The 27,936-nt window shown below is 42.7% G+C and overlaps 1 protein-coding gene across 1 annotated transcript; it reads left to right on the top strand.

The window, feature by feature from the left end:
- dpy19l1l (dpy-19-like 1, like (H. sapiens)) lies at positions 1–26,368 on the top strand. Its single transcript, XM_061049858.1, has 22 exons — positions 1–400; positions 752–776; positions 863–950; positions 2,302–2,439; positions 3,642–3,762; positions 7,191–7,284; positions 7,447–7,504; positions 11,441–11,532; positions 12,789–12,888; positions 15,196–15,273; positions 17,246–17,332; positions 17,543–17,602; positions 18,998–19,078; positions 19,689–19,790; positions 19,936–20,007; positions 21,205–21,284; positions 21,385–21,409; positions 22,617–22,736; positions 22,821–22,995; positions 23,164–23,263; positions 23,636–23,761; positions 23,926–26,368. The coding sequence occupies exons 1-22, from the start codon at positions 175–177 to the stop codon at positions 24,095–24,097; spliced, it is 2,220 nt and encodes a 739-aa protein (XP_060905841.1). The 5' UTR covers positions 1–174; the 3' UTR covers positions 24,098–26,368.
- Positions 26,369–27,936: the final 1,568 nt, after the last annotated feature.

Here is a 27,936-nt window from a genome sequence, read left to right as displayed (position 1 = left end):
CGAGGAGCCAGTCAAAGCATCACTCAGGTAGTAAAGGGGGGCAGATCCGAGCACCAGATACGAGCGGCTGTGTGTGTGTGTGTGTGTGTGTGTGTGTGTGTGTGTGGCTGCTCGGCTCACACACACCCCGGGATCTGTTTTTCAGCGGCACCTTCGCTGCTCTTTCTGGACGCCATGGTGGCTAAAAACAGAAAGCAGACCGGGAAGAGTCCGGCGGCGACCCAGGCTGACCGCGACAAGAGCCCGCTGGTTTCTCCTCCTGGTAAAAGTAACCCGAGGCGAGCAGGCAGGGAGGGCAAAGCGTCCGGCAGCTCCCATCCAAACGGGCTCCACGGCATCAGACACAGGCTCGGGCTGACCCCCTCAGCAGCCGCCAAGCTGGGCACCACTCTCCTGCTCGGTGAGTTAGCTCTCCGTTAGCCTGCTTAGCTTCACCGCGAGCTAACAGCTGCTAACGCTGCGAGTTAACGGGAAGCTTTCAGCGGAGCCGCTAAATTAAGTTATCTCCGACACGGATCAGCTGGCTAGCATTAGCTCACATTTCAAAAGCTAGCTCAACGGCGTTAGCTACCTGTGGTTAACGTTCATCAAAATCGCATTAAATTAAAAGCCGCTTTGCGTCTTCACTGTTTCTGTGGCACGTCGGCTGCACACGTGTTAACAGGTATCATAGCAAAGTTTAACCTGTTTAAACCCCCGTTGTGTGTTCTTTATTTGTTATTTTTTAAAGTGATTTCTCCTCTGTTCACAGCTTCTCTTGCTGGGTATCTCCACTGGTAGGTCCCCCATCCATCAGCATGTTTCTTCCTCATTCATCACTGATGTGTTTACAAGTGGATGCAGCTCATGTTTTTATTTTCAGGCATCATCTCTCACAGCTGTTTGAGAATGACAGACACTTTTCACACTTGTCCAGTCTGGAGAAGGAAATGGCTTTTCGGACAGAAATGGTAAATAGTTTATAATATTATTATTTTTATTATTATTGTTATTGTTATGGTGTGCACTTATTACACTGTTGTGAAAGCTGATGTCAGTCTGTACTGAATCACTGACAACCTGTGCCCACACCAGTGATTTCCTAAGTGGGGGTCGGGACCTCACCTCCAGGCAGGGGGCCACTAGATGCCTCCCAAAAAAAAGCAAAAGCTAACACTGATTTGAAATTGTATATTACACAGATTATTGCAAAAATAAATAGATACAAAAAGAAGTTACATTTCGAAAAAAAAAAAACATTAAGTAAAATGAAATCTGGTTGTTCACACAGTGGGAGACCAATCCTGTCATTCAGAGGAGGAGGGGGTGGACGTGAAGTAAAAAGATTAACGCGGAAGTGTTGGATGAAGCAACAGATTCCACTGTATGAATCTATTATTACAAATATTGCTTTTATATTAATGCTATGTGTAGTGTAGATCTCAGGGAATAAACATCACCACCTCGTCCCGCTCGCTCGAGGTGAATTCTCCTGATTATATCGTGCTCCGTTCTCACATCAGCTCACTCGGACTTTCTGCAGAATAAATACGAGGAGGCCTGAGCAGAAACTGTGCATGGAGTTTTTTAGGAGTTTTCTTCAAGTGTGAAAGCACTACACGAGAAAACTGTTCCTAAGAAAAAAAATGGTAGAAGCGAGTGCTGCACTGGGTCAAAACATGTAGAGGAATCAGGTGGTAATAAATAATGACTGTCCTGATTACAAACAAAGTTCATCAGTCTAAACTGAAAGTCTGAGGCACTCTGATGCAGTATTAAAAATCCTTAATGAACAGGGATGTGTCTATGCATTTCCTCAGGACTGCATTGATTATCCCTTTCTTGGACTTGCTATAACACTGCCAATCCTTTTTTAACAATATGTAAAATATTGATGCATTTTTATGTTGTCTGCTTTTTGTCAAAGCAACCAAAAAATAAATCAGCAAAATATGTCTCGTCTAATGAGGCATATGTTTATGCTTCACCAGCACTAGAGCCGTTGGAGAAGTTGCTGCTTTTCAACATGCAGCGTGTCCTTTGTGCCCTTTTGCAGAGTTGACGCTGAAGCTGATGATTTAATAAGCAAACAGAATATTGTTCCTCCCTCGCCCTGCTGTCTGCTGCAGAGTGGGCTGTGAGCTGCTACCATCTGCTGAGCCGTTTGTGTTTTTCTCCTGTCTGAGATGTGTGTTATTGACTTTTATTTGGTGATGTCTCCTCCTCTCTTTAAGTGTCTCTTCTTGTTTTTTTTGCCTTCTTTCTCATGTTGGGGTTTTCTCTTTGAGTTAACACAAGTATGTATCTTTCTTTGGTTTCCAGGGTCTGTACTACTCCTACTATAAGACCATTATCGAGGCTCCCTCCTTCCTGGGTGGCCTCCACATGGTCATGAATGACCGGCTGACAGAGTACCCTCTTGTCATCAACACACTGAAGAGATTCAATCTGTATCCAGAGGTAAAGATGATGCTTTTCTTTTGTCTTTTAGTAGAGACGCACTGAGAGATAAAGTTAGGGCTTTTGGCATTAAAGGTCCAGAATGTCAATCGCATTAATCAGGTACTATTTTGTCCCTTCAGGCTCCCCGTAGACAGTCGTCCTCAGTGTCTCCCTGTAGTCTCAGTGATGTAAAAGAAGGACACTGCTGCATCCTTGAATGTCTCATTTCACTTTAACAAACTCTCAGACAGCTCAGCTGACGAGTCCAAAGTAATATTCACCTTATGACATCACACGTTTACCTTTGTAACTGTTCCCTTTACATGTTTTTATTAAAGGAGATCTATTATCCTCACTTTCACCATTAACGATGTTGCTCGGGGACACCTGTTGAGTAGCATTGTGAGATGTGTAGTTTTAAAAAAATCCTTTATTATCTGACAGTGGCGTCAGTAAAATCCCTCATTTCAGCCTCTGCCTGAAACGCTTCATTTCAGCTGCTGTCTCTTTAAGGCCCCGCCCTCCCCACGTGCCCACTTTCCTCTGATTGGCCGGCTCTGTTTGCATCTGCAGGAAAATTTAAGTGAGGCGTTGGGTGTGTCAATCAGTCATTATTTGTATTGCGCCAATTCAAGATGCTGTACAAAAAAGCAGGTAAAGACCTTACTCATTGTTAAGAAAAATGGGATTGGGGAGATCGGATAATATGCAGTAAGGATTTCACCTTTGTGTTCCTCGCGTTCTTGTTGTCCACACTTCCTTGCCGCTGAGGTGGAGGTCGGAGCAGGCCGTGCATGAATGAGGACGGTGGTGGTTGTGGGGACGACACAGTCCGATGTTATTGACTGGGTGTCAGTGACGTCGGGGGGTAGTAGTGCCAAATCACCTCGCTGAAGGTTGGGGGAGCTCCGTCTACTCGAGTAGACTTCTGCTGACCTACTGGGCTTTTAACACACTGACACAGAAGGGGGGGGGGGGTCCTTGAAAGAGCTGTCGGGTTGTATGTGTCGTCCAACATCGTAACCTTACTTACTTACTTATTTACTTGAAATAAACACTCAACATCCCTTTGCACAGGAACACAATCTCTTTGAATAATAATGGGTTTTAGTGGGAATCCTGTGTGCCTGCTCTCCTCAGAGACAGCAGGACAGAAAGGCTTTACAAACATGTTGTTTAAAGAGGCTTCACAGTGATTGTGATCCGTCTCTGCTCCTCAGGTGGTCCTGGCCAGCTGGTACCGCACGTACACGGGTGTGATGGGATACTTTGGGATCCCCACAAAGATGTGTTGGTCCATCAACAGAGGAGAGGGACTCACTCCTGTGGACAGCTGTGAAGGTACTGACTGTCACCATGAAGCTGAAGAGTGATCTATACACACACACACTCACACACTAATATCTATCTGAAAGGGAATGTTACATTAATTGTGTACATGTTTTTTGGTCTTGTCCACGTCTCGAGCCCTTCTGGAAAGATGTGAAACTATTAATCGCAGAGACTCTGAACATTACATTGGATTTCTCTTTCACATCCCTCTACCTTGGAAAAATTCCTGAGGGTCTTGGTAAAAAGGACATATACCTTTTAAAGATTCTTATGGTGGCAAGTAAAAAAGCGATTACTAAATGTTGGCTTCAGAGGAACCCTCCTACCATGAGACTCTTGAGGAACATTGTAAATTCCATCAGTTTTATGGAAAAAATGACTTTTGTCCTGCGACTTCAAAAGGAGAAGGGAGAAGAATATTGGAGAAAATGGGATTTATGCAAAGATAATGACTCGTAAATATATAAAGTATTTCATTAGAATGTACCGTCCATTATGTACTGTACCTGTGCCTTTTACATTCTTGTAATCTGAAATCAGAATTACCCAAAGGAACTGTAATCAGAGTTTATTAGGGACCCTATCACTTCTTCTCTTAAACGCCTTAAAATACCAGACTTTAGTCGCCTTATTCTCTGTTTTGTTGTCCTTCCACACCCTCTTTGATCTCTGAGCCTCTGGCATCCGTAAAGAATTCAGAGCTCAGCCGAGTGACGGGGGCGGTTGCCTTCAGGGCTCTCTGTCACTTCTCCCCGTAGATTGTACCCTCTCCACCCATCTCCGCACATTATGTTTTCTGTTCTCCAGTATGTTCCACACCACTCTCTAGTTCTTGTTGTGAATCCATTAAACTTCATGTCGTAGGTCAGCCAGGTCAGTAGATATTCTCAGGAGTGCAGATGTGAAAACGGCCGGAGATTGTCGTGAGCCAGTTGGGTCCCCAAAGGAAGTCAGAGTCATAGTCTGGAAAGTAACAAGTTTATTATTAAACACTTCAAGTAGTTCTTCAGGAAATTACTTTGCCAGTCCTCACGTCACAGTAAGAAGCATTAAAGAGGACATACTATCCCCCTTCTCCACCTTTTCAAACAGTCCCCTGTGGTCTAAATGAAACATCTGTGCTGTGCTTTGGTCAAAATATAACATGAATCAAGCACCAGAGGAGGTTTGTGAGCCTGCATAAACCAGCTCTCTCAGAACGCTCCGTTTTGGTGTGTGTGTCTCTTTAAATGCAATGAGCCCCCCCTGAGTTTTCCCCGTAGACATCACTCCTCTGTAGCGAGAATAAAAATGGCAGACCTGCTGAAAAGTTTTGCTCTAGGCTGGGGGTGGAGTCCATGGGTGGAGATACAAGGGGAGGGGATGGGATGGGATTTTTTTTTACCAGAATCCCACTGTGACATCACAAGGAGAGCACATTTGAAACGGAGCATTTTTCTCTATGTTGTAAGACTTGGCAGACCACAAACAGAGGACTGGATGGGTTTATTTCACATTTTGTGGGTCTGTAGACACTCAGGTTACCCAAATATATGTTCAAAAATACTGTAGAAGTTTTCATAAATTGTCCCCTTTAAATCGATCACTGAATCTTTTTGTGCTTCTAAAATGCCTACATTGAAAATTAGAAGGATTGCTGCTTACTGCTGATTGAACAGTCCATTGACTTATTGTTTCAGCACAATCATCATCATAACAAAGGTGAGGAAATATTGAGCTCAACAACCCAGACACACAACATCATTTCAAGCGTCTCAAACCAATGACTGAAGTTAATGATCTTAACAGCGGGAAAACAAAGCTGTCCAACGACACGTTGAACACAGTGCAGGGAACATGATTAATCCATCGACCCGGGGGAAAGAAAAAACCCTTTCAACCTCTTCCTGACAAATAGCTTTCTGTTTGTTTGTGGAAACGTTTCCTCCAAAGAGTAAATCTGCTGACAAACAAGCCTAATCTGTTGTCGGCTCTTCTTTGTGGAGCTGCAATCTGTGCGTTCCCGTCACCGTCATTAGTGAGGCGAGGAACCTCGGGGTCGATGAACACGGCCTGTTTTTCACTGTTTACATAAACCTGATGCAAGCCGCCTTGCGTAAGAGCTTACAGAAAGCGGGAACCTTTCTACTAACTGTCAGCATTATTCTTGTGAGGCGCAGAATACAAACACCATAGAGCGAGGAGTCTATATTAGATGTTTTTCACACTGAGCGGCAGCAGGAACAAGCTGCTTTCGCTGTTTGCCTTGTGATTTACTGTCATCACGACGTGAGGAAACGGCTCTCTGTAATGTCAGCACTCCTAAAGTACCTTGTTAGAGTCACAGCAGCTTTGTCACCCCGACAGAGTACCTGCTATTTTAGAAATGTGAGAACAAGTGTGTTTTCTCACTAAACCTAAATCTCCACACTTGAATGCAAACTAAAAAAAACCCACAAGTTTCTGTATCAACGTTAGCGACATTAGCCAACATGACGTTTATTCCCTGTGACTGCTGCACGGTGCATAGAGTGTCTGCACGCCACCGCTACGATCTCCTGCTGCATTATGTTTTCTGTTCCCCAGTATTTTGTTCTCCGGTCTTCTGTTGATAGTGTGGTTCCATTGAACTACACGTAGCATTGACGTAAAGGCAAATATTCTCATTATAGCGTTGTATCGAGGATTCTGTTGCTACGTCCGCGTCTTTTTTTTACGTCCGTCTTACCTCAGGAGAGCCCCCCCCCCCCCCCCTTCCTGTCTGACAGAGATAGTCTCCCTATGTGAGGTGCATGTGTGAACAGCCAGGTCTGGAGAATCTCAGGAGCAGTCCTCCTGAAATGATCTAGATATTTGCAGATGTGAAAGCGTTTTACCTGTCAATCAGGTCAGCTACACGCCTTATTGTGAATAACTCTTATCCTTCATCAAATCAAAACAAATCAAATGAGTCATCAAAGCCTAGTTACCTGCCTCTGGTGGACACTCGACAAACTGCATCACATGAGAACTACAAGATCCCGCGGGAATAAAGAGAACAACATGCAAACAACATGTTGCTTTGTCTTTCTAAGTTTTATTTGTTTTTGATACGGCGCCTGTTTTGACGTGATATTGATAAAGTGATGAAACATACGATTGTCTGTATAGTGTATTTTATTTTGAAATTGACCGGACACTCTGTGCGTTTCCTTGTCTGACTTCCTGTCCGGGGATATGGGGTAATTGGGGGGGGTAACCCTAACCCTGTTTCCCTTTAAACAAACATGTCATGCACATTGTGTATATCAAAGTTTTACTAGGAATGAGAGTGTTGACTCGGAAACAAGCTGCTCATTTGTAAAAGGCGTGCATAAAACTAAATAATTCATCAGTCTCCCTATCCCTTGTGATCTTCAGTAACCCTTGGTGTCCTCTCTGTGACGGTCTGGATGTGTTTTATTTTTTTTGCACATTAGGGATGGGGGATCCGGCGTACTTCTATGTGACCTTTGTGTTCCTGTTGAACGGAGCGATGATGAGCCTGTTCTTCATTTACGGCGCCTATCTCAGGTACCTCCACGTCTGCCCCTTAACTCTGTCCTGCATTAATGCTCAGTTTCATAAATCAGCTGGGACAGAAAAACAGCTTGAAGCATGCTGTGTCTGACTCGGTCTCTCGCTCCACACCTCTCTTATCTTGCATCCCCGACTTTTTCCATTTGTCTTTCTCAGTGGCAGTCGACTGGGAGGCATTGTGACAGCGGCGTGCTTCTTCTTTAATCACGGCGAGGTGAGTGCTCTTCCTTTACTATCAGTGTCAGCGAGTGCTGCTCGGTACTATAATTCTGTGTGAGTCTCTCTGGGTGTAACAGAGAAAAGGCTCTCAGAGAAGCAGGGGGTGGTTAATAGGGACTCATTTCAGCCCCTCAAAGGAGCTTAGAGTTGGTTTTGGCTGGCATTCAAAGCTAAGTCCCTCCACCGGCCTCCTCTTCTCTCCAGTTTCATTCACAACAAAAAGGAAAACTCTATTCTCACAGATCAATACAGCAGCATTTCAACCACACACACACTCACACACACACACACACACACACACACACACACACACACACACACTCACAAGTATTGAGAATTCAATTCATTCTCTCTTCTTTCCCTCGAGTACAGCGGAGGATTGTCGTTTCAGGAGCTTTGCTGGCTTTGCCTCTTCTCTTGGGTGGTTGGAACAAAAACCTAAAAGTCCGGCTGATGTCTCCCACCCAAAGACAGAATTCTCCTTTGAATTTAAGTGTGACCAAAAATATATATACATAAGAGCAGTCGAACGTCACTTCCGGCTCGCCAGAGTGACCACACCCCCGTTTGGGTGAAACCAAGCCATGTGAATGTATCGGCGGTAGATTAGAAAACACTGGTAGCCGTGCGATTAAACGCGATTGCGTAGCTTTTTCTACTTCAAACTATTTTAAAAACACAATTTAGTATCGGGTTTTCATTTACAAAGGACAAAGGAGGGTAAAAGAAGAGCTCTGTGTATTTGGACTGAAACTAGAGAGGACTAAAGTGGTAAATTGTGGGACCGCTGTCATGTTCCTGCTGGCTTTAAGGCAGCGATCGCTCCGTGACAGAAGAGAAGTCTGTTAACAGATTCTTCACACATTCATTCACTAACGTATTAACAACGTTTCAACTGTCACGTCACATAAATATGTTGGTGAAAATGTCTCTAAACGAAGGAACACTACACCAAATCCTCTTACTGAAAAATAAATGTCAAAATAAAAAGTTTGCTAGCTCGATATAACACCTCGTCTCGCCCCACTCATCATTATTTACACTCACGTATGAATACAAAAGGTATTAATATCATCCAGGTGACTTTACATGTGTTATTCTTTTCTAAACCAGCGGATAACTCAGAGTTTATGTCCCATTTTCTCTAAAATAAACGTCTGTAACCACTCCATTACAGCTATGAACACTGTTAGAAACTATTACAAATAAATATTATCTAAAAATAAAGATCCCTCTCAGGTAACACGGTTAATAATTACTCATCAGGTGTTTAAAGTCAGTTTATGACTCCTCTGATCACTCATTTGAGCAGTTTGACGGAGAGAGATTGAACAGACACTCACATACATGGTTAATGTTATACCGTTATGATGCCCATCATCATCATATTTTAAATGTTTACATCACTGGTCATCAGATTTAGGCTCATACTTGCCGATGGGTTGCTCTCATGAATAGTGAATATAAACTGAGGGAAAAGATCACGAGTCCAAAAGAACAAAGACTTTATTTATTATTTGGGGCATTGAAATAATCTCTCCCTCCCAAAGAGGGGGAGAGAGGACTTTTTTGGATTTACACCCTCAACACAGTTGAACCAGTATTTCCCCACACAGACGATACCTGGGTGGGCCGCCCAAGTATATTTGAGAGAGAGAGTAGGTGCAGACGAGAACCTCTCAGCTTTGTGCAACATAACAAATCTCCCTTTTTAAAAAAAAAAAAAATCCCTCTCGACTCCTGCGGAGATTTAAGACAAAGCAAGACCAAGAGAGCAGAATCACATCAGCTTCAGAGAGAGAGAGAGACAGAGAGAGAGAGATAAGGTCCACTGTCCGTACACCCCTCTTGCAAATGCACCTTGCTACAATCACAACTGATCATCTCATGGCTTCGTTTTAATAATCTAAATAATAATAAATTTACGGCTGCTTGCTGCGAGATATCAGTGGAACTTTCAAAAACGCGAGCCGTACTCCTGATGCAGACTAGCCTGAGGGGAAACCAGCAAAAACCAGACAAGACTTTTACTAAATCTGACCTCAGGATTTACAGAAGTACAGGAGACAAAGTCGTTCTTGGTCTCCAGACAACTTTTTGAAGGTCTCGTTTTTGAATAGAAAGCATGTTTGACTCGGCCTCGTCTCGGTCTCAGACTAGGTGGATTCTGGATTTTGAATCAAGACCGGTCAAGACAACCTCTGATGTTTTTCCATGTCATTACAGCGATCAGAAGGAAATCATCTTTTTCTATAAGAACAAATAACTTAAATTCATTTGTAGTTTGATTTTCATCCCCCGGTTACGGCTGCAACCTTCCAGGTGTTATGGTCTAAGTGAGAGACACGCCCCCTGAATACAAGATGATGATTTTTCAGATATATTTATCGTCCTGGTCTCTGAGCACTCTGGTCTCAGGTATATCTGGGTCTCGGTTAGTGTGGTCTTGACTACAACACTAGAATTCAGCCCTCGATGCCCTGCAGCTTCAATTATATTTAAACCAGAAGGGAAACATTTAATACCTAGGCCTAACTAAGATTTTTTACAGAAAGAATTATGGAAAGTTTTGTGATCAGGAACAGAATAAATGTGCATTTAAAGTCTCACAGCATTTTGAAATTCAGTATGCAGAAGGAGTCACCTGCAGGGATGAAAAGTCAAAGATCCTCACAACAACAGAGCATTAAAAAAAAAAATTATATATATATATATATATATATATAAGTCAGAAGCCAAAACCCGAGCAGTTACATAACGAGGAAGCAGGGGGTCGGTAATGTCACAAATTGTTCAGAGGTGACAAATATATGTGTGAGGGTGAAGCGTGAAGAATTGTCTTGAAATAGCAATCTGGAATTAACAAGCATTTGAACGTTTCCCCTTTTTCAAGCAAACACTAATGTGATGCAGGAAGGGATCAGAAGACTCAGGGACGTTCAGATCAAGTTGCATTAGACCTCAATGTCTTAAAAGTGGAGTCTGTAGAGATGTTCAAACATGGCCCCTCCTCCTGGGCTCATCGCCCCCAGAAGCTCACTGCAGGACGTAGTGTGTTCGTTTACTGCTTTTATCTACATTTCAAGCTAACGCACGCTAGCACAAGCTAACCGCCGGTGTTTGTCACCTGCCTGTCCAACAGGACGCAGACCAACTCCACGTCCACGGGTAAAAGCCAACACAAGGTTCACCCTCGTTTTAGAACGAGCTTTATCCGCTTGGTGTTTTTCCTCACTCTGATTATATTTTCTCTTCTTTGCTGCTACGTCCACGTCCATCATATTCACCGGTTTGAATCTCGTCCAATCAGTGAATAGTATCCACTCCTAAACTCACCTGCTGCGCTGTCATTGGCTGGACGAAACTCATCAGCTCCCCGCCCAGAAACGTCCCGAGTCAACCAGAACAAAGCAGAAGAGTAAAATCAGAAGAGTAAAATCCAATCCATTTTAGGAAAAAGCTACTGACTCCATCTTTTATACCAAGTTGTTGATAAAGTGTAAAGTGTGATACTAAAATTCACCGCTATGATTGAGCTTGTGAACTTCAGAATGTAATGTAATAAACTGTAAAGGATTTTTTTTTTGTGCCAAAGATGCTAACTGAGCATTTTTCACAACGTACTTCATCCAAACACTGAACATCCTGATTTGAAAATATCAAAGTTTAACTGTTGATATGATGGAAAATTTAAAGTTACACTGAGACACAATAATTTAAATGCAAACAACAAAAAGTCCACTTCAGCTGCAGTTTTGAGCATGCATGTCATTTTTCTGATGAAATTCCTGCGCATTATCTGTTAAATCAAAATGTTTCTCTCAAGCTATACAAAGATTTGTTACCTGTAGTTACTTGTAAGGCACATAACTTTGTATTACTTGTATCTGTTCTTTAAAAACATCCTGTTTGTTTGTTTTTGTGTTATCAGAGCACTCGTGTGATGTGGACTCCGCCCCTGAGGGAGAGCTTTGCCTACCCCTTCTTGGTGCTGCAGATGCTCCTCCTCACCTACATCCTGCGGTAAATCTCTGTGAAATACATGCTAGCTATTCAGTTACCGTATTCTAACGCTAACCCAAGCTAGCAGCAGACCGGTATCAGCAGGGTAGATGATGTCACACACAGTAAACAGTCGCGTTCCTGTGGTTGTGTGTGTGCATAAAACGAAACACCACGAGGGGTTGCATCATCCGTTTTTCAGTTTTACTGCTAGGGTTGCAAAGGGGTGGTAAATCTCCGGAAACTTTCCATGGGAAGTTAAGCTGGGAAATTTAGGAAATATTCATAATACAAAACTTTCCACGGGAATCCTGGGAATTTATGGGAATTAACGGGAATTAATGGGAATTTATGGGAATTCAGGATCATTTAATTGAACTGTATCATATCCAAGGATAAATATAAACATGTTGTTTTGTCATAAGCAGACATCCATGCAAAATAATACAATTAAAAAAAACATGACATTTCAAGTAGAACTTTATCAAGTTTTAGTTATTTTATTGAACAATCAATTCTTTCTTTGAAGAACAAAAACATGAATGTTGAGTTAAAGATTCCTCATCCCCCCTACCCCTATGAAATCTGCTTGTTTTAGTAAAGATTGTGCTAAAATATATTTTCCCCAACTATATTTAAGTTCCTTGTTAAAGGCGAACCTTAAATTTTTTAAATTCCTGGTTTATTCCCAAAAATTCCTGTTAATTCCCATGGAAAGTTTCCAACTTCGAAAATTCCTGGAATTTTGCAACCCTATTTACTGCACATGGCAACTTTTTCATCAACGAAGACGAGTAGTCAGAAAAATATAAACTCCTTTTTTATTCCTTAGAAAGTACTTCAAGCCGTGTCTGTACGCAGTAATCGATTACGTCCTGTCCAAACATTGACTCACCGTGTCGAGGATTAACCTCTGAGATTCACAAACTGAATATCCGTCCTCATTTGGCAGCTGGCCCGAGTTCATTTCGGACCTTGCACACAGAATCAGTGGATGTTGTCAGTGCACATTAAGCTGGACTCTGCCTTGTGTTGTGTGAGAGCAGCCAGTAAACTATCAGCTGTAAAAGCAGAATGAACTCCGAGTCGTGATCCCTGAGGCGGGCTCGGTATATAACCACAACTTTCTCTTACACCCAGTGTGAAATTGAGTGTGTTCGTGTATGTGTGTGTGTGTGTTCTCATCCGTCTTAAAGCATCTTCTCGTGTCTCCTTTACACCCACCCGCTCTCACTTCTCTGTTTCTTTTTTTTTTTTTCGTTCTCGTCTCTCTGCAGGACACGGAACCCGAGCAGGACAGCCATGGTCGCCCTGGGCGTCTCCAATCTGTGCTTTATGCTGCCTTGGCAGTTTGCCCAGTTTGTGCTGCTCACTCAGGTAAACAGAGAGCGAGCAAAACGGAGGGAGAGAGAGCATGTGGGCAGAGAGATTAAGGAGAACATAGAGACTTAACTTTTGTGTGGAAGTTGTTCAGGATTGCACCAAAACAAAGAGGCAGGAGACTCTAGTTAAACTACAATATTACTTTCTTTACATAATTTTTTTCCCAAACGTCTTTGACAGACAGTTGGAGCAGATGCATCTTAGTTAGGATTCCTTTAGAGATGCAGACAAATGAGTTAACCCAGTGCAGGGACAAGCCTCCCTTAACGGGCCATGGAAGACTGGTGTGCATGAAAAGTAGGGATGTAACGAGTCACTCAAGTCACGATACTGGGTTCACAATACGATTCTTTCACAATTTATTTTACAAAATGAGAACAATTTTGAGATAACTGAAAAAGATTATCTTAATTTTTTCATGAAAACACCAAAGGGGGGGGGGAGAGGCACAGACACTTAAAATAATAATGGTGCTCATGTGTTTCTTTTAATGACAGCAGTTAATATAACAACTGAACAATTATTTGAACTTCACGATCTGTCCATCTTATTTTTTGTTCTGCAACTCCTGTTTCTGAGCGCACCTGAATGCATTTCTCATTGTCTGAGTACCCCTGAATGCAGCATGCTAACAGCGCACCCCCTGAGTAACGGCAGAGAGAGAGACATGCCCAGAAAAGTCTGAAGTCAACTAAGCCAACTACTTTATTTTCTGATGGTTCTGACGGACTTTTTATTATTGCGTGTGCGTCCGTCAGACACAACCAAGAATTGTAAATGCACGACCATGTAGAGACAGAAATGATATGCTGTCATGTGAATAAGATAAATAACATGAGGCTATTTAGTTTGTTTAATGAAAGGACAAGGTATAGACTTGTTCTATAGGAAAGGTATCCTTATGACTTCTGTTGTGATCTGGCGCTATATAGAAAATAAAATAACTGCGATTCGTTTTTCAGAGAATTGATGTGAACCTTGACACCTTTGAATCGATTTTTAACTGCCTCACGATTAATCTTCACATACCTAATGAAAATTGTTTTCTATAATAGCTTCAACACTCATTGTTTTTTCAGCAGAGAGCTAAGACTTCTCTCTTTCACATGTTTTATTTATTCATGCTGATGGTATCATCCCGTTAAACATGTCTTATGTTAAATAAATAAGATAAGAATAATAAAGAAGTGGAGAGTTAAAGTACAAAGCTGTGAGACAGAGGAGCCTCGTTTGAACCTCGACATCAGAGGAATCATCTCGCCTCTGTCGGTGTTTGTGCTCAGCAACAATTTGGCCCTCGCTGCTGTCCGCCCCCTCAGGGAGCTGCTGCTTTCAGTGCAGAGATTTTTTTGTTATTTAACAACGCTTATTTCTTTATTTTATGTTTCTAAGCTGGTAATTGAACCCGCTCACCTCCTTCACTGCGTGCGAAACACATCCAGAGGCCAAAATACGGTTTAACCGCCCACACTACTCGCTGCTCGTTCTGGATACATTTATTGAAAGCAGTCGTGGTCTTCAGGTTTTAGAACCACACAATAAGTAATTTATTATAATATCCTGTTTCCTGTCTTCATCTCTGTAGTGTTAAGATGACTTAAACCGTTTTATAGCGCTATACCAGTACACAGCCATGTGACTTAAAGCAAGCACTCCTAAAGATTTAAGAACTAATGATCAGTTTAGAGAAGCTGTTGCTGATCAGTTCTTCATATTTGTGTAGATTTTTGGCTGAGAAAAAGGACGAAGACACATCAACGACCTTATTGTTGAATCTATTTTCAATTATTTTTTTAAAGTTGAATTTTAGTAGCTTTTTATTTAGAGATAGCACAGTTTGCAGATTCGGAAATTTGGGAGAAAGGGGCAACCGAGCTCGAGCACCCCATGTGCTGAGCCTGTGGTCCTCGTCGCAGCGGCGGTGGGTTTCGGGTCCAACCTCGGCCCTTTGCTGCATGTCGACCCCCACTCTCTCCCTCCAACATCCCCTGTCTCTCTTCAGCTGTCCTATCTGATTGAGGCAAAAAGGCCTAGGGGAAAAAAAAGGAAATCGTGGAAAGAGCGAGAGATGCGGGAAGGGAGCCACAGGTCGGATTCGAACCCAGGCCGCCCACATGGAGGACTATAGCCTTCGTACATGGGGCGGGCAAACTAACCACTAGGCTACTGGCTTATTCCAATATTTAGACTTTTGTACAGACACAGACATGAAAACGGAGTGCATGACACGTGTTTGTTTTTATTTGGCGTTCTGGAGCATGTGGTTAAGGTTGAGTATTGTTTTTTTTTTTTCTCTTTCAGGTGGCGTCTCTGTTTGCTTCTTACATACTGGGTTACCTCGGCCCTACCAAGATGCAGTCCATCCTGGTCACTCATATGGTAAAGTTCACAACTTTTACAAACGTCTATGTTAGTCAATCGTTGTGTCTCACTGTAAACCGGCAAATACATCATCTAAAGCAGCAGAGACACATCATCAGTGCAGGATGGAAACATGTGAATTCATTACGTTTCTGTTCAGGTCAGAATGAGGAGCTCAAAGAGACGAAATGTAATGCAGAGTGCGGATGTTTTAAGGTGTTTTCACATCAGCTTTCCCCGTGTGTGTGATGTCCCTGTGACGTGCTCCGCATAAGAGAAAGTGTTTTCCAGCGGCTCTCCTCTGAGCTGTAATGTGCTCCGCCTCGCTTCTCCTTATCTCGCTCAGCTCCTCGGCCGGGAGACTTTCATTAAGCGCGGGGAGGACAACAGCAGCGGACACTTTCAGGGGATGGGTTTCTCGTTTTAGCATTAGCGATGCTTCTGCTGTTCAGAGAGACCTTTTTAATAAGAAGGCGTAGAGATATGTTACTATACCAGTCAATAGGTGTATCAGTGGAGAAATGAGAATGTGTGTGTCTGTGTGTTCTGGCCAATCGTCCCTCTGCTTCACATCTTTCTAATCCCCTCAGTGTGCCCGGCTGTTAGCCAGGGACTGTGTGCTCTGCAGATAAGCAGAAGACCCTCTGAGGTGAGATGGTGGAGATTTGTGTCAGCCGAGTTCATATGGCTCTGCATAATTTAGAGAGCTTTATCGTGTGTGTGTCTGTTCAAATCAACAAATTCAGACACACAACGTAATCTGTGTGTCCTCTACGACCTCCAGAACTCTTAACGAGCTTGGGCTGTGTCTCCTTTAATCAGGCCAACAAGTGCTTAAGATTTCATCCCATAAATATTTTAATTATCAAACTATCCGTCAGTGATTTATATCGATATACCTATGGAAGTGTTAAAGTGACAACATGTAGGAATTTGGTTTGTTGCGCTTTGGCGCCACCCGGAGGTGTCTGGGTGCAACAGCACTGTCCTGAGACACACAGCGCTGTCACGCCTCCCCTTCTTAGACGACGTGCATTTGTTGACGGGCAGAGGGTGGAGGAAGCCGGCAAAGACGTTGTGAGAATCTAAACAACCACGGCGACAGCGCCTTTCTGAAAAAGATTGAAAGATTGTCAACTTGAGCGCTCAGAGCGGCCGCAACAAAAGAGGTGGAACGCTCATAAAGAAGACGCTGGGCGCTGCGCTTTTTGTCCAAGCGGCTGCTTTCTCCTGGAAAAGGACGCTGGCGCTCAAAAAAAGGCGCTCGGTGTACACAGGGCCTAAGAGAGTACACGTCAGAATAAAAGCATAACAAAAACGATGAAATACAAAATTAATGGAATTTTAAACATACGATTTAAAATGTGATTAATCGCGATAAAAGAATGAATCCTTTGTCAGCCTTTAATGTAGAAACTACAGAGGTGGTGTTTAACGTGCAGAGATCATAACATGGTGCGTTTATTTAATGCATACAGTCAGATGGGAGGACTGCCGCCTAAATGGCTCTGCTAACTGGCTACAGCTGCTTTAATCAGAGAGACTCTTTTATCTTTCATAAAGAACGCAGCGGCAGCGCTGAAACACCTTCAAGGTTATAAAGCCTCTGGTTTGGAAATGCTGCCTCTCTGTCTCCATAATACAGAACGCTTCATTCTCTCTTCACAGTGGGATTAAGCATCAAGAATTCATGAATAGGATTAGATTTTGCTCGTGGCTGTGTATTCAGTTTATTGCATTAGTTTAAATCTCTGGAGTGTTTCAGAAAATCTTATTACTGGAACTTAAAGCAGTCCAAGACCCGGACCCAGACCCAGACCACCCTCGTGCTGCAGAGAAAGAGATGTTGTTGTTTGCAGGCAACAGTGAAAATGAATTGTTTTTTGAAGGCGTGCTACAGAAACTGGCGCTGTCTCCGAGTTCACTGCCAGGCTCAAATGTTTGGCATTGTTTCTCACAGCAGCTTCTCTCCCCGTCTTCATCCTTACAGATCACACTCGGCGTCTGCTTCGTCCTGATGTTCGGCAACTCGATGCTGCTCACGTCCTTCTACGCCTCCTCGCTCGTCTCCATCTGGGTGAGTGGGAGCTCAAAGTCTGATCCTTGCATCCTCTGAATAGTCAAAGATAATTTCAATCAGATCGATGCATGAAGAAGGTGAAAATATTTTCAGTTTGTTCAGTTAATTTCTTTCCATTATAGTTAAGATAATGTGTTTTAGTGTCTCAGTATTTTAAGAGTTAACAGGATAGTTTTCTGTAATGGTGATTTTTTTTTTTTTTTTCAGGCAATCATTGCATTGAGGGATCAGTTTGCTCAAGTCTTCAGACCTGGCATCATCCTCTGGGTATGTAGAAGTTATTCATCTATTTTTAGATTGATGCTTTTACTTTTTGTGACCACTTTATTACGGCAAGAACTAGGGATGAATCGTGAGGCAGTTAAAAATCGATTCAAAGGAGTCAGGGTTCACATCGGTACTCTGAAAAAAGGAATCGAGGGTTTGCAGCCCTGCTCGCCCAAACGAGTGCAAGAGCCAAAGAGATTATGAGGTGCGTTGTTGTTTTCATGAAAAAAATGAAAGGAATCTTTTTCAGTCATCTCATACTTTGTCTACAGTCTCATGTTGTAAAATAAATCGTGTGAGAATCGTATCGTGAATTGTTACATCCCTAGCAAGAACACCAACTAGAGAACAAAACAGAGAACAGCTACTTTTCTGACTTATTTTGAGTCATGTTAGTCAAATACAGACAGAATACTCCAGGATTTCTCCATAATGAAGGCTGTCCACGTTGTGTACCCATGCTTGTGCTCGTGCATGAACTGTCCCGTGCCAAAGCACATCTCTTCTGAAGGTGCTTGGGCCAAGGAAGTGTAATGTGATTGAGCACAGAACGGAGCACTCACACTAGTCAGTCAAATCGGACTTTGGGGGTGATTGGGCGCGGTGCAGATTGCTAGGGGTGGGAATCACCAGAGGCCCCATGATACGATATTATTGCGATTTTAAACATTTCGCGATATGCTGAGAATCGCGATACAATATATTGCGATTTCACTTTTTTAACTGCATATTTTGTCCACAGAACTAAACTGAACTATGTGGTCAAATAAGAAAAAATGCTCAGTCTATTCATCTCACCTCAGTCTTTTTATTTCTACACACGGGGAGTCAAGCCCACAGACTGACCAACACTGAGATCAAAGTAAAACCCTGTAAAAGGCTGCATGAACTTCACTATCTGAACTGTTGGTATTTCAGTCTAATCCAACTTGAACATGATTTTTTTTCTAAAACTCTTCATACCCCACACCAGAGAGTCTATTAAACACACACACCCACACACAAAACATGAATATACCCCTTTTCTGGCCTGTGCTCACTGTAATTGTCTCTTGTCTTGCAACAACAAGATTTTTTACAATTATAATGAAATAAAATATCGATACTTGGCGGCCATGAATCGATATAATATTGCCACACAAAATATCGCGATACTGTGCTGTATCGATTTTTTCCCCCATCTCTACAGATTGCCTAGTGTGAGTGCATCCTAACACCCTAGATGTTGCTGAGGTTAAAGAGGTTAAATAAAAGATCCCTGTCTACAATGCGGCCTCCCTAGCTTGCTTCTCCTCCCATCCCAAACAGCCTGTCGTGGCTCCGAGCCCAGGTTCTTTTTTTTTTTTGTCTGCATACTTGTCGAACTTCCAGTGTGAGTCTCTTCTTCCTCTTCAGGTCATGCAGGGCTTGGCTTGGTTCGGCTCCACAGTTCTGCTCAAATTCCTGCTGTCCACCGTCCTCTGTGCCTCCGATGATGTAAGCTACTCTATCCTTCATCTGAAAAACCTGCCCACATTCAGTTTGAAGTATGTTTACAGACAAAATGTTAGCTACCGTCATACTGGGTCTATTTTCTAAAACAAAGGGTAATTCATCATCTCAACCAGGACCCGTTTGTTGAACTAACTTTGGCTTTAAATGACTAACAAGGGTTCAACAGATCATTGATTCACATTAAGGACAGGATCCCGGGTTTTAATCCTGGACCCTTTTTTTTCCCCCGGATTGGCACAAAAACAGCTGTAACATCTCTTTCTTGAAATGAGCCAAGCACAATTTACTAATGATGCAAACAGACCTTATAGAACACAGGAGTGGTTTTTCTATCCTCTGTCCAGGCTGTTGTGACTTATGATTGTTATTTAGTCATTTTGTGTTTGAAGGTTCACTTTCGAGTTTTGGTAGAGAAATGTAAAAGTTGGAGAAGTGTACAGATTCTGTGGTTTATGTTCATAACTCTATACACAAACTGTCCTCAGAGGGAATGGGTGAAAAGAAAGTGCATGTCTGTAACACATCTGTGTCTTACGTCTTCTTTAACAAATTTCCCCCTGGGATTAATAAAGTATTTCTGATTCTGATTCAGGCTCACATCAGTGCACTGATCAAGTCAAAGTTCACGAGCTACAGAGACTTCCACACTCTGATGTACACATGTGCCGCAGAGTTTGACTTCATCGAGTTAGAGGTGAGGACTTTTTTTTTGAGGATGAGCCTCAGGTTCTCAGATTTGTTCCACAGGTAACCACAGAATCCGGGCTACACGAGTATATGAGCACAGGTGTCAGACTGGTGTCTCAGTTCACCTCAGTCTGCGTCTCTTTCTCCCTCAGACTCCTCTACGCTACCTCAAGACATTACTGCTGCCCATCAACGTGCTGGTGGTCGCTCTGATTGCTTGGGCGGTAAGTTTTCTTGTAGATTTTTTGACATTTTAGTCACTTTTTTCATTGCAGCAGAATTGACCTCGGCAAGATCGCGGATACAAGCGCCTGAAATTAGTTTCCTCTGGATGGGGTCTGGGCTCAGCCTTGGAGAGAGGATGAGGAGCTCAGGCATTCGGGGGGGAGCTCAGAGTAGAGCCGTCGCATCAAAAGGAGCCAGTTGAGGTAGTTTGAGCATCTGATTAGAAAGCCTCCTGGACCCTTTGGAGGTTTTTAGGGCATGCCCAACTGGGAGGAGACCTCAGGGTAGACCCAGAGTTCGCTGGAGGGATTATATATCCTGACTGGCCTGGGAATGCCTCAGAATCCTCCAGGAGGAACTTGAAAACGTTGCTGGGGTTAATGTTAGTTTTGAATGTCCAATTTCTGAGGATATTGCATTCATGAATTTAGGAGCACAGGTGCGAAAAATTCCATCATTTAAGAAAAGAAAGGCCATGAGTCAGACCTTGTTTTTTTCTAAGACCAATCTGAAGAAGATGTTGATGGTTGAGGCCAATAAAGAGCTTCTCGAGCGCTCCATCTCTGAGGTTTGTGTAGAGAAAAGGCTAAAAAGAATTACACTAAAAATAACAAAAAAAAGTATTCATACTCCTCCTATTCTTTTCATATCTTTGGGAAATAATGAGATCTCTGTGAGGTCTACAGCAACACTAACTGCATCAGATTTGTCAGAAAGTGTCTCGAATACAGTGTGAAACAAACAGGCAGACAAGAAGTTCAAACCAGTTTAGAGCCTCGAGACGCTGGCAAGCAGGAAGACAAAATGATTGAATCTGTCTCCTCTGATGACTTCACCAAGCAGACATTTGTACACCTTTTTTTCTATTCAGTTCTCCTGTTTCAGAGCAGAGAAGCACAGTCCACGTTCACATGTGTCAATCTGAGCCTCGAGATATTAAAGACAGGGAGATTTAACCCTTATTCCTGAAACATGAAATATTAAAAGAGCGAAACATCAAACAGAAATAACGATTAGTGGAGCTGCTTTTCATGTAGTCTAATCTCATTACGGCCTGCCCACGCTGAGCTAAGAATACACGAGTTGATTTGTTAAAGCATGATACGCAGTACGAGCTGAGCGAGCTGTTGTGAGGATGAGCTTCTCTGTTCTACTCATTGGAGACAAGAGATTTTATTCTGACCTGTCCTTCTCAGACTCTCCAGGATGTAGTCCGCTTCCTGAGGGACGGAGGAAAGGCATCTGTCAGGATGGATGATGCTGATGAAGCTGCAGGGTGAGCGTTGTGAGGATTCCTTGCTGTTTTTTGTTTTTTTTAAACATTTGAACATCATTGTTGCTGCTGATTTCAAATGTATCTGTTTATTGTGTTGCAGGTCTGAAATTGTTGGAAAAGGAGAGGTGAGAGAAAATGATGTTTAGTATCCTGAAACTATTGATGTGTATGCGGGACCATCATCTTGTTTTAAAGGACCAATCACTGAGATGTGTAGTGAGTGAAATGATAAAGTGACCTTACTATATGATCAGACATTAAGGAAACATGCTATGTTGAAGTGCTGGCTTCTCTGACAACAATGCAGCAGCCAGTATGTCCTCCTTCTAACTTTAGATTCTGGTCCTGAATGCTCTGGATTTGTTTGGACCAGAGAAGGTAGGCGGTTTTAAGGCACCCCCACACGGCTGTTTTGGACGCCCCTCGGTTTGTCAGATTTGAGAGCAGTTATCAGGTCAAACCAACAGGTGTTGCAGCGATGGAAGCGGGCAAGAGAACTGGTTCAGATAGAAGTGATTGTACCCGACCTAAAAAGCCTCTGCATGTTTCTAATAAGCTCCACGAGCAGAAACATGCTCAAACTATGATCAATATTGGAGATGCTTTTGAAAAATGGAGAGAGGTTAGGGGGGGGGAGACAGCTCTCTACAATGTTTTGAATTTGGACTGCAGTTCCCACTTTAAACACTAGGTATCAGAGTCTTTTTTCTTTTTCTACAGTGAAATCACTCAAAGCTTGTCTTTGTCAGCCTTTTCTCCCGACTGCTTCATGTCACTTCACTCACACAATACCCCAGGCGGGAAAATGTGGACATGTCCATCCTCCAGCTGATAGTTTCCTGAGTTTCACACATAATTGATTAAATGCGTCTTCACGGCTCAGTGAGTAAAACTGCAGAGACCCAAGGGTGTCCTCCGTCCTCATAGGGGAAGATCAAAGCATCAGGCAGATCTGGCTATACTGTCTGTCTGTGAAATGTAGCTGTTCTTCCCCGTTCACATCAGTTTCAGTTAAAGGGGAGACGCTTCTGAAAGATCAGAGCTTCACTGATAGTTAAATTTGTGATTTCATTATAACATGGCTTAAATACGTGATTCTGATTGGACAGTAACGCATAGCAACCGTCTGCTATCCCTTGTAGCAGTCCTTGTTAGTGCTCTGCAATTAATCGAGTTTCAACTTCAATTACGAGTTCAGCTTCCAGCGGCCACGAAGACGAGATGGTCAGTATTTAATGATGACTTACTACATGCTGTGTTGCGCTCCTTTTTTCAAGTAGGTGTTTGTCATGTTTGGTAAATGTGGTAAAAGTGTTTGTTGTTATTCTGCAGATGGTGTACCACAGTCTGCAGCTGGTGGCCTTCACGGTCTTAGCCATCCTCATCATGCGACTGAAGCTCTTCCTCACGCCCCACATGTGCATCATGGCCTCACTCATCTGCTCCAAACAGGTCAGTCTCTTGGCTCAAACAAAGGCAGTGATAAAAAATAAACACCAGCACTAATATTCCCTCCCTCTCTGCTCGCTCTGTCAGCTGTTTGGCTGGATCGGGGAGAAGTTCAAACACCAGGCTGCCGTGTTTGTAATCTTAGCCATCATGGCCATACAAGGTGTAGCCAACCTGCAGGCTCAGTGGGCCATCATCGGAGAGTTCAGCAACCTGCCACAGGAGGAGCTGCTGGACTGGATCCAGGAAAACTCCCAGCCTGGTGAGTGAAGTAAACTTTGAGTCCCCCTCAGTCTATAACGTGGACATTAGAACAGCCAGCAGATACAGGAAGGAGAAGAACTGGAGACAATTCCATTCAACAACGTTAACAACATCCCCATTTATTTCACTTTTGTCCCTGTGTCTGTTTTGTGTGTGATTGATGCAGATTCTGTGTTTGCTGGCGCCATGCCCACCATGGCTAGCGTGAAGCTTTCGACAGGTCGGCCCATCGTCAACCACCCCCACTATGAAGACGCTGGTCTCAGGTCAGTGCTTTGTGACTCTTGTGCTTACATAAGGGACACAAAATCTTTCCCTTTGCATTCAGGACAAGTTGCATTAACGTCAGCGTCGGGCTGCCTAGGCATATAGATGGCGGCCCAATTAGTTTATATATCTGACGTAGATCGTAGAAGCATTCACCTTGTGAGATGATCCTCCTAAATTTCTGACACTGTCAGATATTTGTCGCACTTTCTTTGGTCACAAGACCGTGAGATCGGCCATCTTTGATCCTCTCTCACAAAACCACATATTTGACCTTCATATTGATTGTTTTTCTGCTGGGACGGCCCCAAAAATCGTACCGTCTGTACCCGGCATAATGTCCCATTCCTTCATTGTATTGCTGTTTGCAGGGAGAGAACAAAGCTGGTGTACTCCATGTACAGCCGCATGTCTGGAGAAACGGTAAAGAGGAATCTGATGAAGCTGGGAGTGGACTTCTTTGTCCTGGAGGATTCCTGGTGCACCAGGAGAACCAGGTACTTCAGATAACCGCCATACTCTGTGACCCAGGTCCACTTTTTTGTTCCCGTTTTTAAGAGGGTGTTAGGTTGGTGGTTTGTCTTGGTGAACTGCTTCGTTTACTGAATCATTTAATTTTTTGGATTAACCTTGTTTTTCCTCGTCCTCTCTCTGTGCACAGACCAGGATGCAGCATGCCAGAGATCTGGGACGTTGAGGACCTCGAAAATGTTGGTAAAATACCCCTCTGCACCCACATGTCGAGGAACTCACGACCACACTTCACCACAGTGTTTTCAAATGACATTTACAAAGTCCTCAAAGTCCCAAAAGTGACCAAAGATCTGAGATAACACGACGGGATGGATTCTGCCCCGAACTCTTTGATCTTTCCACCGATTCTGTTTTCAAATCTTTGCGCCGGTTACTGCCATTGCTGCTTTTTTTACTCTGCAACGCTGTTCAGCTTTTTCCAGTGCTCTGATACCCTGAATAGTGGACGTACAATCTGTTTGACACGACACATTTTCCATGAGACTCCCACTTGCTTAGCCCTCATGGTTCTCTGTGATTTGTGACTTGAAATAAAGTCTCCACTTTTTTCCATTCATCTCTACGGCTGCATCATCCAGCGAGATTCCCACGACGCTCCACTTGACGCCGTAGTTAAAGCCAAATGTTGTCGACTCGCTTCACTACTTTTCTCTGCAGTATTTCTGTATTTCTTCCCTTAAAGGATTTCTCTTCAGAGAGATTCTTATCAGTTTTAATTTACTGAGTAGAATTAATCTTCTTCCACTTGCGCCGAAGAAGTGGAGCTTGTCCGACGGGACCAATCAGTGATGTCCACATACTGTGAAGCTACGCCCTTTGCAAACTCAACAAATCCAACTTCTTATTTTTCTTCTTCTTTTTCTGGTGTTATGCACAGTGTTGATCTCTGAAAGACTTTTCCAGTATTTACAATACTATTTTTTTTATTTATTTGTGTGAGTATTTTTATGCAAACTTAACGGTGTTACAAGAAGCAAACAGTGTTTTTAACGTCTTTGGTATAACACGGAGAGTTCTTGTGTTCGATCTTTTCAAATCGTATCGCTCGGCCTCGGTGTCTAAACTGAAGAAGTTCTCACACAGCAGAAAGCTTTTCTTCTTTAAGGCTCAGTGTGTAAGATTTAACAGATCAATAAGAGGTTTAGCAGTAGAGGGCGCTGGTGGTGTAGTGGTTAGTGCGTGCGCCCCATGTACAGAGGCTTCAGTCCTCCCACCAGGCGGCCCGACTCATCCGACCTGCGGCTCCTTTACCACATTCCCCACACTCTCATTTTCCCTGTTTTCTGACTCTATCCACCGTCCTGTCTCGAAATAAAAAGCCCAAAAGTACATAAAATATTTATGAATAATCACCTGAAAATAAGAGTCTCGTGTTTTCGTGACCTTAGAACAAGCTTTATATTTCTGCAGAGATGGCTGGTCCCCTTCTTTGGAGTGTGCGTTACACACTATATACACAGCGGCCATTTTCTGCTGACGTCATGATCAAGGTCAAAGATCAATTAGAGTTGAAGTGTATGTTTGTGTGTGTGTTGTCTCCTTGTTACTCAGATAAACAAGGAGATCCGACGAATTCTAATCATTTCACCACTTCTGAATTAATCAGAAAATCAGAAGGGACAAAACTTCATATTTTAATCGTGTAATACTTTGAATGACTCGTTAACAGGTTAGTCATAACAGCTAATGTTAGTATTAATCAATGTTTACTTAATATATAAATATCAGTGTTTCCTACACATAGACGATACCTGGGCGGGCCGCCCAAGTATATTTCTGGCAGACTTGTTTTTATATACCGGTAATTTTTAATTTATTCATAAAATTGCTGGGTGCACGAGAGAGTGAGAGAGAGAGAGAGATCGGACTAGAGAGAGGGCGCATGAGAACCTTACAGCTCTGTTCAACATAAAAAAACGTCCCCCTGGACTCCTGCGTAGAGATAAGACACAGTAAAACCAACAGAGCAGAATCACATCAGCTTCAGAGAGAGAAAGATAGAAGGTCCACTGCACCGATTGAGGTGCCTTTCTCCAGGGTCCAAAATGAACACCTGCTAAGCGCCGAATACAGGTAGATTTTCCGTTAGGCGAGTAAATTTCAGAGGGTTATGCGCCATAGGGCGGGAAATGTTTGACCAAAAAGTCATGTATAAAAACTATCATCAAACCCTGGGACTGATGTGTAAAGACTGCAGTCAAACCAGCACCCCGTGCAGACCTTAAACTTTCTTAGCAACCATATGTTCCTAACGTGCTTTAAAAAAGAGAGAGTCAAAGAAGCTGTTGTCCGTGCGTCACTTGAGGCCGCTAAATCCCAAACACTGTTCCTTTAAATCTTTTGACGATAAACTTTGTTTTTTTGTTTTTTTCTGTTTCTAGTGGCAGAACATAGTAAAAGAAAGTTGTTGATTTCCCCCTGATGTGCTGTGTCATTACATTTTGTAGATAGCCAAACACTTGTTTTGTAAAATACTGATGTACAGCCTTTAAAAGGCTTTTTATTTTTACTTTTTTGCCAAAGTTTCATGTCATAAAAGCTGCAGATTTGGGGTCCTGTAGCACATGAAAGATGTGTGTTTATTGATGATTTTAGGAGTTCTGTATCTGCCGATCTGAACTATTTGTAGCAGTGAATTTCATTTAAACGGTTGTTTTTCAGTTCCTGCTTTAGGCCATGAAAATATGGAGTACCAATCCTGTGTCTGAGGAGTAAATATGAAGCTACGGTTATCTAGCTAGCCTGTGTCGTTTAATTCAAATGAATAGAAATTACCTCTCTTTGAAAATGATTCATATTTTAGCTCATCAGATCTGTGGCTTGGACTGTCAGTAAGTGTCCTTTATATCCACTGAAGAACAAAGTAACAGGCACCAGAGCTGGTTTTGCTTTTATCAACCCACTGAGCAAGAGCGTCAATTTACGCTCCACAGCAAAACAACCATATGGAGTTGATATTGAGGTTTAGTCTGGCAACAAATTGAAATGTCCTTAACATTTCTAACAGCCTGTCCGAACAGCATGCAACGTAAGAGCGACTAAATCAGCTTGATTCTTTTGTTTCCTATTGGGGTTGCCTAAGTGCCGGGCGCACCATTTTAACCCTGACGTCCCGTTTCTGTTTTCATTCATGTCACTCGCATGAACAAACAAGTAACAAGGTAGGTGGGGGCTCTGAAAGGTGCTGACACTGGCTTTTGTCACTCAGCAGAGCTCATTAGCTTGTTAGCTTGTCGTTCAAAGTGCAGATGGTGCTGCAATTATGATATCCACAGTATGATTGAAATGTCGTTCTTTGACTTGTGTCAACAGCACCGGAGAAAAACTTTATTCAGCTCACCATGAGCCGTTAATTGATGAGGCTCTGAATGTTGTGATTTTAATCGACAGCTCGTCAATACAAAAGCACCACACATCTGTTTGTCCCCCTTCAAAAGAAAACTACCACATGTTAAAATGTTTATTGGGGGAAACTGAAATTCACAGAGCGGAGAAGTAAATATTTAAAGGATGCAGACAGCCAGCATGTGATCATGCACGATGCGATGGGGTGTCCAACGCTCGCGTGCTGTTAGGACATGGTGTCAGTTATTACATAAATAAATAAAAAAATTAGTTTATGAAACAACCTCGGACACTTTGGTTTCTCTAAGTGTAAAACAGTTTGGGTGAATCAGATTGTAAGATCAGTAATAACAGCTTTAAATTGTTGAGGTACGTCGACTTTGATGCAGATGTTTATTAAAAGGAACAAAACAGATCAGTGAGATGAAAGTTTTATAAACAAAGATCGCAAAAAACACAGTGCCAAACCAAGATGTTGAACTAACTAAAGTGCACACGTCATGCTTGATATCTGTGGGGTCTCATTTCAGAGCCGTTTGTTTCATCGAAGGTTTCATGGTGTAGAAATTATCCTGTTAATCAAGTGCCCGTTTGTAAGGAGCTCCTGAGACATTTTCACATTAGTCGTGAATCCTAGATGATGCAGGCATTTGTGTGTTTCAGATGTCTTTTATAATATTTCTCTATTTTGTCTGTATTTTGAAAAATAAAGTTTACAACCACCCAAAAAAATCCCTTCTCTTTTTTGTATATGTTTTTATTGAAAAAATCTCAGAAGAAACAATACAATGGA

Source organism: Labrus mixtus, chromosome 11, assembly GCF_963584025.1.
Source record: "Labrus mixtus chromosome 11, fLabMix1.1, whole genome shotgun sequence".
NCBI classification, from domain to species: domain Eukaryota; kingdom Metazoa; phylum Chordata; class Actinopteri; order Labriformes; family Labridae; genus Labrus; species Labrus mixtus.
Note: the sequence above shows the minus strand (reverse complement) of the source record. Positions and strands in the feature narration are given on the sequence as shown.